The 11,844-nt window shown below is 36.9% G+C and overlaps 1 protein-coding gene across 1 annotated transcript in view; it reads left to right on the top strand.

Annotated features, from left to right (window-relative positions):
* The window catches only part of LOC107678509 (protein kinase C epsilon type), a 109,593-nt gene that overhangs the window by 95,853 nt on the left and 1,896 nt on the right, over window positions 1–11,844 (top strand). The window contains exons 10-12 of the mRNA XM_016473784.1: window positions 3,979–4,117; window positions 5,347–5,535; window positions 8,026–8,172. Of these exons, the coding sequence (XP_016329270.1) occupies window positions 3,979–4,117; window positions 5,347–5,535; window positions 8,026–8,172 (475 nt within the window). The remainder of the gene's footprint in view (window positions 1–3,978; window positions 4,118–5,346; window positions 5,536–8,025; window positions 8,173–11,844) is intronic.

Raw genomic sequence — 11,844 nt, 5'->3', positions numbered from 1 at the left:
TCTCTCTCCCTCTCTCTCTCTCTCTCTCTCTCCCTCTCTCTCTCTCTGGCTCTGCCTTGTTGTTCTATGTTGTTGTGTTCTTAATATGTCAGTACTTTCCTCCAAATGAAAGGAGCTCTAGTGAAATTTAATACAATAGTTAATCTCAACCTTTATAGCCCTTTTGTGTTTTACAGCTCGTGCTAAACTCGAAAGCTTCTCATGTCATTTATGTTTTTCTTTTATCGTTATTTAAACTGCCTTTCATTGAAAACGTTTTTTTTAACTTACTAATTTACTTAGTAAAAGCACCTTTTCAAATGTCTTATTGTTTTTAGGTTTCCATATTTTACACGTTTAGCATTTAAGTTTGATAAGTGAGAATCAGTATTGCGGAATGATGTTACTTTTAAACAAAGAGGATTTAATGAGGCTCTAATGAGGCATTTTATTTGCACAGAACCAACGGCACATCTAATCGGCTTCTGATATTGTGTGGATATTATCTCGAATCTGAGTGGACATGAAGCCTCACCTCACAGTCTCAAAAAGTCACAAACTCTGACAAAAAATAAATAAATATGTTACTTAAGATCCTGGAAAATAAAAGCAAATGTAGCAAAGTCACTTAATCTAAATCAACAAATGAAGCTCGCCGGATGAATTAAGGTCTCTTTCTTGGGAAAGAGAGGAAGGGCGGCGTGACCGGGACAGGTTGGAAGGTGTGTGGAGTACCTTAGGACTTAGACAGGAATGGATAGAGGGAGAAAAAGAGAGACAGATGGAGAGATGGACAATTGTGATGCAGAAGCGCATGTGGGTATAGAGGACAATACAGAGCAGCCGTTCACGTCTCATGAACTTTCCACCTCTTTCTTTCTGTGAACCTACACTAAAGGTCAAACACACCTACTCTTTCTTTAATTGACTTTTTCACATTTTAATAGTAGTTGATGACTCAAGTGGAAATTTTAAACTAATTTATTTTATATAGACTTTAACATTTTGACTCCTCAATCAAGAAGTGGATCATAAATTTGGGAAGTGGGTCTCTCATCTTTCCAACATTCATTACTAACACTTTTCCACACTTCTGCATGTAAAGAGTGATTGAAGACTCTCGGTGGGGAAAGACAGAGAGGAACGAAGTCCCTCGCGCCAATTTTCAGACCAACGGGAACGTGCCGAGCACCAGGGTGCCTTTCTGAAAGTAACAGTTGCGTAAGGGATCCGACGCTCCCCTCCCTTTTCAGTGAGGATGGTTTTATGAAAACACCTTTGACTGAATGACATCCTGCGAAGTGATGTTGACATTCTTGTTGCAATCAACCATCAAACCCCAATCCGACTGGTTTCATCCAACTCTGTGTTGTCTTTCATCAGTGGCACCTTATCATCTCGCGCTCTCCTTTTCTTTTTTCGTTCGCTCTCTCTCTCTCTCTTCACCTTCTTCTTGTGCTGGTTAAATTCACTGCACGGGTACATGCAGAGCACCTTTTACATAAATTTGTGTCTTATGCATCCCCATAAGCATGATATAATACTGCAGCATTGACAAGTCTGGCCTGAAATATGTTATTTTAAACCTACACTGGATATTTTTTTTGCATTATCACTACTAAAACCTGCAACTTTACTTAAAGGGGTCATATGATGCGATTTCAAGTTTTCCTTTCTCTTTGGAGTGTTACAAGCTGATTGTGCATAGATAAGATCCCTGAAGTTGCAAAGACTAAAGTCTCAAAACCAAAGAGATATTCTTTATCAAAGTTAAGACTCTGCCACGCCCCCCTAAAACGACTCGTTCTAACACGCCCCCACATATCTACCTCACTATGTGGAAATATTAGCATAATGCCGCCCAAATGTGCACGCAAAGAAAGAAGGCGTGGTTTCAGTAATTGCAGTTAGTGTTGAAGCAGACATGTCAGGGAGACGCGGTGTGTTTCTAGGCGAAAGCAAAAGCACTTTATTTGGCCTTCCGAAAGTAGATGCATTTAGGAATCTTTACATTTTTACATTTACACCTTAAATGTAAAGAATCGTTACATTTCCGACGCGTGCTTGCGGTGTTTGGCCAATCACAATGCACTGGGTCAGCTGGCCAATCAGAGCAGACTGCGCTTGTCGGAAGGAGGGGGCTTTGTAGAAAACGAAGCGTTTGAGAGAGGCGGGGCATAGAGGACCTACAATAATGTACAGTATTTGAAAAATAATGTGTTTTTTGAACATTAAAGCATGTCAACATATTCTGTTACACCAAATACACAAAATAATGATCTTTAAAAAAGCATCATATGACCCCTTTAATTACTTCTGTATGTATGTAAGCAATGCTGTGGACAATTTATATTTTACTTAAGAAAGTAAAGTTAAAAAAAGTATTTATAAATATTTAAACATGGATGTATTCAAATATTAAAAACATAATAAATACAATTATGAAAATCAAACCTATATATGTTTAAGTTTTGAAAGTTCTTACTTTTTAATTAGTACATTTTTCACATTTTGAATTATTTAAGTATTTCATATTAGTATTATTTTACCTAAGTCAATAATCAAATTACACTACAATTAATTTTATCTTTTATACTGCTTTTATCAATGTGATTTATCAATTTGACAAACTTGACTGAAATGTGAACATGGTTGACAATCAAACTATCAACAATTGTTTTCAAATGTCACATAACTATTCAATTTACGTTTTAATGATTTCAGCTGCAAGAGTGTTATGAGACCTGTCAGGACATTGAAAGAACTGGACAGGTTGATACAGTTTTATACAGATTGTGTGAAATCTCTGTATCTTGACTTCTTCAGTCAATTTCACTATTTAAGAAATTTTAATTTTAGGATCTTATTTTCAATGAAAATAAAAATGGAAACTTTTTTTTTTGTTTACTTTCACAAAAGTTTGTCATGATACTTAATTGACTAAAATTTCTGAAATGAATTGCATATTCTATTAGAATGTTTGGTGTCACTGGTCATACTTGTGTGCTGTCTGTTTGGTCATTGATTGTTCTGTTGCTGTCTGTCCGTGAGCAAAGGCTGGCATCAGGATATTAGTGTCCGCTTGATCAAACAAATATCAGATATTTGAGCGTCAGTAAATGATTCACCTGCAGTGTTTTAGTGTTAAGTGTTGCTTAATGTTTAAATAGAGACTTCCAGAATCTAGGTCATGCATCAGTCATTTTAGGATGCTTAAAGGGATGGTTCACCCAAAAATGAAAATTTGATGTTTATCTGCTTACCCCCAGGGCATCCAAGATGTAGGTGACTTTGTTTCTTCAGTAGAACACAAACGAAGATTTTTTACTCAAACCGTTGCAGTCTGTCAGTCTTATAATGGAAGTGAATGGGAATCACGGCTTTGAGAGTAAAAAAAAACATACACAAACAAAACCAAAGTAAACCCTGCGACTCGTGACGATACATTGATGTGTAAAGACACGAAACGATCGGTCTGTGCAAGAAACTGAACAGTATTTATATCGTTTTTTACCTCTGATACACTGCAATGTCTGAACAGTCCTGAGCGCGTTCTCAACAGCCGGCGCGTGACGCGTCTTCTTCTTCTTGCTTTACGGCGGATCGCAGACTTATAAGTGCATTGCCGCCACCTATCTCTCAAAATGGACCATTGAAACTCTATCTACAATCTTAATTAGGAGTGTCAATAGTGCATCAGAGGTAAAAAACTATATAAATACTGTTCAGTTTCTACATCTTGGATGCCCTGAGGGTAAGCAGATAAACATCACATTTTCATTTTTGGGTGAACTATCCCTTTAAGATGGCAAGATGATTTATCTCTGATTAAATTGCATTTTAATGTTAGAGGATCCAAACAAATGACATAAAGTGAAGATGAAAAAAAAACTATATATGTGTGTGTGTCATTAGAAAATAGTAATAAGAACTCTTTAGTACATTCTAAATGTAGGTTAATATTGCTGTTTATTACATTTGCTTGAATTTTCTTGGCAGGGATTTGAAGCTAGACAACATTCTGCTGGATGCAGAGGGTCACTGTAAACTGGCAGACTTTGGCATGTGTAAGGAGGGAATCCTGGAAGGCATCACAACCACAACATTCTGTGGCACACCAGATTACATTGCCCCGGAGGTACAGTATTTCACACTCTCACACACACAAACGCACAGTGATAGTCTCATTTCTACTGCTTGGTTCTCATTAAAGCTATGAAATATTATGTTCATGATCCCTATCATTTTGAAATGGTCAGATATTTCTTGTTTGTTTTATTGATATTTCACTAGTTTTCATATTGTGTTCCTCATTCATGAAGCAAAAGCAGAGATACTCAGTAAATTGTTCAGAAAATTATTCTTATGTAATCGACACATTTGAATGCTTTAAGTATGGTTTTATGAATAGTTGTTATGAACATAGACTAATGTTTTGTGTGTGTTTCTTGAATGTGGCCCAATTAAAGTTTTAGTTTTAAGTGTTTTCCACTTTCGGTTTAGTCTTAGTCTTAGTCTTATCCCTGATATTCAGATCTAAGAGTTTTTATCTTATGCTTACATTAATAACTATCTGCGGCTGCGGAACTTAACAGAAAACTACAAGGAAAAAAAATAACTCTGAAACTTCCATGGAATTGGGAATGCCCCTCATTCATAAATTTCTACATATCCCCTGTCACTTGCATTTTTTTAATCAACCATATTATAAAGCCTTGCATATGAAATAATAATCAGAAATAAATAAATGAATAAAACATAAAAAACAGAACAATTTTTTGAACCTTTAGAAAAATACGTCTCAATAATACGTCTTAGTAAGATGATATTGAAATGCTTAGTTTATGACCAAAGCTCTGTAGTTGTTATTGTGGAGGTAAAACATATAATGCAATACAAAACAAATGAAAGTTCCTGAAAGTTGGATATTTGATACTCACATTTAAACATGATTTAAAAAAGAAAAAGGAAAATGATGCATGGATAATCAAGTAAAATGTTGCTTCAGTCCAGAAAGTATTCATCTGGAAATAGTACTAACAATGTAAAGGTATTCTTACCTTTACTTTAGAAAAAAAACAGTAAAGATTTCACAGCAAACAGACACATGAACCATAACCTGAAGGTGGACATTTGTAGAATGATACTAAAATACCCTTTACTTGCTAAAATTTGCCAATAAGAGTGTAGTACCCTCATCGTCATTTAATACTTTACACGATGTGTTAATTAATTCTGCACGAATCTGCAGGGTTTCCTCCCAAAACCAGCACACCATATTTCAGAAGTACCTTCTTCTGGGTCTGAGCTGGACCTGATCATGTATATTCAGTATATTCAGCTTCTGTTGTGATTTGTCTTTTGCAGATCCTGCAGGAGCTTGAGTACGGCCCGTCAGTGGACTGGTGGGCTCTAGGTGTGCTGATGTATGAGATGATGGCTGGTCAGCCTCCTTTTGAAGCTGATAATGAGGACGACCTTTTTGAGTCTATTCTCCACGATGACGTCCTATATCCCGTGTGGCTCAGCAAAGAGGCCGTCAGCATTCTTAAAGCGGTACGTGTCCGGATTTACTCTTGGATCACTCTGGGGATTCCTAAGAATACATTTTACCTGCTGATTATTACTAAAGACATAGGTTTGCGAATAATACCTCTTGCCACCTCTTAACCTTTCCTTTTACTACTGTCTGCTTGCTCTTGCACTCTTCTTGATAGAACAGATAAACGACACTCCTTGTGGGAAAAGAACAGATTGTTTGTGTGCCCTGCTGGATTTTTGGGTTGTGTAATCTCAGAGGTCTCATTTCAGGATATACAGCCCACCAATGCATGGGTTCCTCCTCTTTTAACTGTTCAAATTGGTTAAGTGCATAAAGAGCTAAGGAGCATTTTATTGCTCAGAAGCAGGTTTTTTAGGTCTTTTTTGGTCCTTTTTTTAGGTTTATGCTTCATTTATAAATCTGCTTTGAAAAATCAAAAGTATGACACAAATTGTGGACATAGAAGTATAGAGCTCTAAAATGAACGTGAATAGTAGAGCTCAGATCATTCTGTCTTTAAAAAATGTTATGAACTCTTCTGAAACTCTTTAGAAGACATACATTATTATTTCATGAAAATGTCATCATTTACTCACCCATATGATTTCATTTCTTCTGTGGAACAAAGAATGAGATATTTATATTTTCTTGCAGCTCTTTTGTTTTCCATACAAAATTTAAATAAATACATAATTACAAACATTGATTGATTGATTGATTGATTGATTAAAAATAATCATAATCATAAATAAGACCATACAACTTGTGTGCTATATTCTGAATAATTTTAACCAATTTTATTTATTTTTTTTTTCAATTAACTGGATTTCCCGGTTCATATCAGACTAAATGATTCAACCTCTTCAAAATAGCCAAAGAACAAAATAGGCCATAATGTTTGGAATGACATAAGTAAATGATGACAGAATTTCCATTTTTAACTGAACCTTTCTGATTCCTCTTAGGAAAAGTCTCAGTTTCGTCTCCATTTCATCATGTAGAGAAACAATTGAGATATTAAAACAATTCCAATGAGAAGTGTCTTTTCAGTCAGTCCTCATATTTATTTGTCTGGCTTGTTAGACTTGTTTCTCTGAGTGAATTTGTATGCATGACTTCTTGTGTTCTTTCATGTTTCAACATTTTTCATGTTTGATCAAGGGTTTTGTTTAAGGTTTTTTTTGTGTGTTTTTTATAACTGTGAACAGCATAAACCACATGGAATCTGATCTTTCTGATGCTGATTTGGCACCTCCAAATGTGGTCCTAAATCAGATACAGGTGTTTTGCAAAGCGACCTTAGTCTGAACAGTCATATCGGAGCTCATGTGACTTTTACGTCACTCTATAGATTGCCATTCGTCACTATGTTGATGGGAGTCACTCCAAAGGTTTTACATATCGGTAGTTCTTTGATCACTCGGTTAATTGCTGCAAAATCATACAGTAAGTATTACGACGACAGCTCTATACAGGCAAAACTTGACGGAAAACTATACGAGACAGTCTTCTCATCCTCATTTTTGTCCTGCTTAATGCCTGTGCACAAATTTGCTGGCTTCCGCGGCACATCACCTTATAAATCAGGGGTGTCCAAACCTGTTCCTGCACTGCCACTATCCAGCAGAGTTTAGTTCCAACCCTAATTAAACATACCTAAACCAGCTAATCAAGGTCTTCAGACTCTCTAGAAACTTCCAGACAAGTGTGTTGGAGCTAAACTCTGTAGGATGTTGGCCCTGCAGAAGCTGGACACCCCTGTTATAAATGAACGCATAAACGCTGACTTCAGTGGCCTTCCGTATGACAGTGTGATACGTGCCGTCTTTGTTATTATTTATTTGAGTATGCGGGTCAGTTCAGGACCGTGACCAGTTCACACTCAAATCTGATAATGGCTACGGAAAAAAAAATAATAATAAATGGATCTGAACAGAAAATCAGAATTGAGCACTAAGGCTTGAAGTATGAATGTAGCCATAGTGTCAGTTTGTGTGTGTGTGTGTGTGTGTGTGTGTGTACCTGGTATTTATCACGTTATGGGGACCAAATGTCCCCACAAGGATAGTAATACTAGTAAATTTTGACCTTGTGGGGACATTTTTGAGACAACATGTGTGTGTGTGTGTGTGTGTGTGTGTGTGTGTGTGTGTGTGTGTGTGTGTGTGTGTGTGTGTGTGTGCAGTGTGTGTGTGTTGCGTTTTTCCTTCACATGTCCAAGATTTACTTTGGCTGTCCTTTGCCCGTTTGCGAAGCTTTGTGGGAAAGTCAGGCTGTTTGTCTTGGACGGCATCATGTCACACTGCGATCTGTCTCACTGACACTGTGGTCACATGACCTATGGTCACCTCAGGTCATTCTTCCACAGGATGCAGTCTTATATCATGCATACATCATCACTGATCATCCCAACTCAACATAACACATATAGACATCCTCTGGTTAACATGCTGTCAACATTATACTTCTCTAATGTTTTCTTCTTTCTTCACTCCATTGTTTAGTTCATGACGAAGAGCCCCAGTAAGCGGTTGGGTTGCGTAGTGTCCCAAGGACTAGAGGAAGCTATTAAAGTACATCCGTTCTTCAAAGAGATTGATTGGGTACTTCTGGAACAGAGGAAGATCAAGCCACCTTTCAAACCACGTATTGTGAGTATCATAATGTGTGGGATACTGTAGATAGTCACTCTGTTACAAAACCTAGTGCTGCCTTCTAAGACCTTCTTATGTGCATTTATCATTTCTACAGAAGTCAGTCCCATAATGCACTGCAAGATATATGTTGAGTGATTCAGTATCAATGAATGTCACTAAAAATAGTGGTTTTATTAAAAGTTGACTTGTCACTTTCAAATTCAAGTGGCTTTTTGTTGGTCATTGCGGTGAATGACCAACTTCTTGTGAAATCTGTGTGGGGAAATCTTTTGCCCTCATGTAAAATTCCTATTGAAATGACTGGATTTTGCTCACGAAAGTTCGCCATTTCAACCTTTTATATATACTGTATATATATATAACCATGTTCAACAGCGGAATTCCTGGTGAAAAACTACATTACCCATGATTCTGCAGAAACATCCCCACCAATCAGAGAATCATGGCACAAGAACATTTTGGCACCCAACCACTCCCATGAAGCACTGCGAATGACGTCGAGTTAATTTCCCTACACTCTTAAACTACTACAATTTTTGTATGCATAATATGCATATTTTGTGATCAGCTTAAAAGTTTCTATATATAATCAACATCTTTAAATCAATAGTTTTATATTTCTTCATTGTTTTTATTTTGACCATCATTCGCAATGCCTCATGGCCATGGGATTGAAATTCTTTTCCTCATTAAAGCCGTTAAGTACGCAGTCTTGTATCTTGGGTTTAGGGGCGGACTTAGTGATTTGGGGGCTCTAACCAAACTTCAGGTATGGGGCCCCAACACAATAACTATGTGTTATTTTACGCCTAACCTTTATTTTGCTCGCTCACTCTCTCATAGTTTATAGTTTATTTACCTCTTCACAACTTAAGTAAATAATTAGTCAACCTGATGCTGTTCTAAAGCCATATTAGGCTTATTTTTTTCTGATCACTAAAGAAGACATGCTTGCACTTGTCCATTTAATGAATTGTAACCTTCTTCAATCTCTTTACTAAAAGGATTCAAATGTCGTAAAATTATCCCATGCAACTCGTTCAGTATTCCAAGTGTTCTTAAGGCATACGGTAGGGTTTTTGCAAGGAACAAATCGAAAATGTAATCTATTATTAAGCGAAAATCTCCAGTCGCATTCGTGCATTTGTATGAGTGAGCTGCAGATTGCGCCGGTGCGCGCATAGGAAAAGCACATAAGCGAGTCATTCACTTTAGTTCATTGCGACCTCACGACGTTCCGTTAATCAATGAAGCTGTCTGCATTGCACAATTAATCTCTTATTTACATCGTATCTACACATTGTTCTAATGAGTGAGTGAACATTTGAGCGGTGAGTGAAATTTTGACAATCTCCAGAACACAAATATACACTGGAGCGTTTGCCAAATATATTTCTCCAATATCAGATGGGGCCCACTGATTCCCCGGGCCCCTTACCTCGCTAATTGGTTAAGTCCACCTCTGCTTGGGCTTTTTGTCAAAAGTTCAAATACTTTTTAGTTTAATGTTGTGATTAGCCTGGTTAGTTTGGTTCATGGCTTATAACGCTTGAAAAAAAAAAAAAACTTTCTAAAAATCTCTATAGGAAAATACTTCTGGAACCAAGACTGCTAAAAAGTGGGAGGACACTGTTGAACTCTATAAACTGTTACGTCTAACAGGGTTTTAGACCAATCAGATTTCACTGTGGGTGGGAACTAACCAGTAAGATGCCACAGAAATACAAACCAATCAAATGTCTTGTTTCCCATCTTCTGTTGCGCTGGCTAACTAGTTAGGAAAAAATTCAGCATTTTCTTTTTTGAAGAAAGAGGGTATACTGTTTGACACTTTATCACGTCGTGTTTGTTAAACACAGTTTAACTCTGTCTCAGCACAGACATAATCACTGGCCTGCATATGCAGTTATCTAGAACATTACAGTACTTCAGCCCTCATGCTTCTTTGAAGTGTTTGTGTCACATTTCTGTTTCTGGTAGTGTGAACAGTGGGATATCTGAGATGCTCTTGGACTCTCAGCACACATCAGACGCTGTACTTTGATACAGAGATGCATGCTGGCTGCTGCAAGTGTGTGTGGAATGCCTCTCAGAGAGTGTGAGAAGGGGCCTGCCTGTCCGCCCCATTCTCACGCCTGCTCACAAACTGATCAGAGCTCTTAGAGGGTGAGAGTGAAAGGAGAGGTTGGGAGAGTTTTTTCTTTTTTTAAATGCACCGATATGAGGCAGACAAAATGGAAATATTTAGGTTTTTTTTGTTTTGCTTTTGTTGTGTTTTGTTGTTGTTTTTGTTTGTTTGTTTTGGTTTTGCATTTTGTTAATGCTTTTGTTTTGGGGTGTGTGTGTGTGTGTGTGTGTTGTTTTGAAATCACTTGGACACCATTCACCAATATTATGTAAAATAAACCCCAATAAATTATGTCAAAAAGATTGCCAATCCATGATGTAAAAAGATGGAAGTATGTGAAAGCATGTTTGGATAGAGGCACCTGCAGGATTTCTTCTAAGGTTATGCACACAGGGTAATTTTTTTTGCAAAATAAATAAATAAAATAAAAACACTGAAAAGCTAGTATATATTTTCACTGTTTTCAGTGTTTCATATATATATACACTATATATATATATATATATATATATACAGTATATATGCTCAAAATTCAACTCTGAGAGAAGTTTTAATTTTCTGAGTATGTCTAGCATTCTATTACAAAATTCTATAAGATTTGAGGCTTTTCAGATCAAATGATCAGCAGTGAGAGCAGTGGTCTTGAGACATGTTTTAAAACACAAAAATGGCAAATAGCAACAAAATGGTTATCCATCAAGTGCATGTTCACAAAAAAAAAAAACTGCGTAGGAGGACACAAAATACTCTCTGTGTGAATGGCCACTTATTCACATGACACGGCAGTAGCTGAATTTTCTCATTTATCTCTCAGAAAGAAGTCTTTTATTTCAATTGTTAGTAGGTGAATATCCATTTCATCCAGCGCTGTTTGTTCTCTGTTTCCTTAAAAATCCTCTCTGTTTTACTGACAGTCTGCTTCAGATGATTCAGTGAGAGAGAGTGAATTTGAAATGTTTTTGAAAGCCCATTTGGCCAATTTACTGAAAATAAAGAACCGACTCAAAAGAATGATTAATTCACAAATTATTGGCATGGCTGTTTCAGTTGACAGAAATAAGGGACACACATAATAACTGCTTAAGTATTTGCAGAGAAAGCGTTTCTCAGGTCAGTCAGAGCGTTCATGAGACGCACTGTGTTTCTACCTATACAGGTGCATCTCAATAAATTAGAATGTCGTGGAAAAGGTCATTTATTTCAGTAATTCAACTCAAATTGTGAAACTCGTGTATTAAATAAATTCAATGCACACAGACTGAAGTAGTTTAAGTCTTTGGTTATTTTAATTGTGATGATTTTGGCTCACATTTAACAAAAACCCACCAATTCACTATCTCAACGAATTAGAATATGGTGACATGCCAATCAGCTAATCAACTCAAAACACCTGCAAAGGTTTCCTGAGCCTTCAAAATGGTCTCTCAGTTTGGTTCACTAGGCTACACAATCATGGGGAAGACTGCTGATCTGACAGTTGTCCAGAAGACAATCATTGACACCCTTCACAAGGAGGGTAAGCCACAAACATTCATTGC

Source organism: Sinocyclocheilus anshuiensis, unplaced genomic scaffold (assembly GCF_001515605.1).
Source record: "Sinocyclocheilus anshuiensis isolate Anshui unplaced genomic scaffold, SAMN03320099.WGS_v1.1 scaffold536, whole genome shotgun sequence".
Classification (NCBI taxonomy): Eukaryota; Metazoa; Chordata; class Actinopteri; order Cypriniformes; family Cyprinidae; genus Sinocyclocheilus; species Sinocyclocheilus anshuiensis.
The sequence above is the reverse complement of the archived record's forward strand: the minus strand, read 5'-3'. Positions and strand labels throughout refer to the sequence as shown.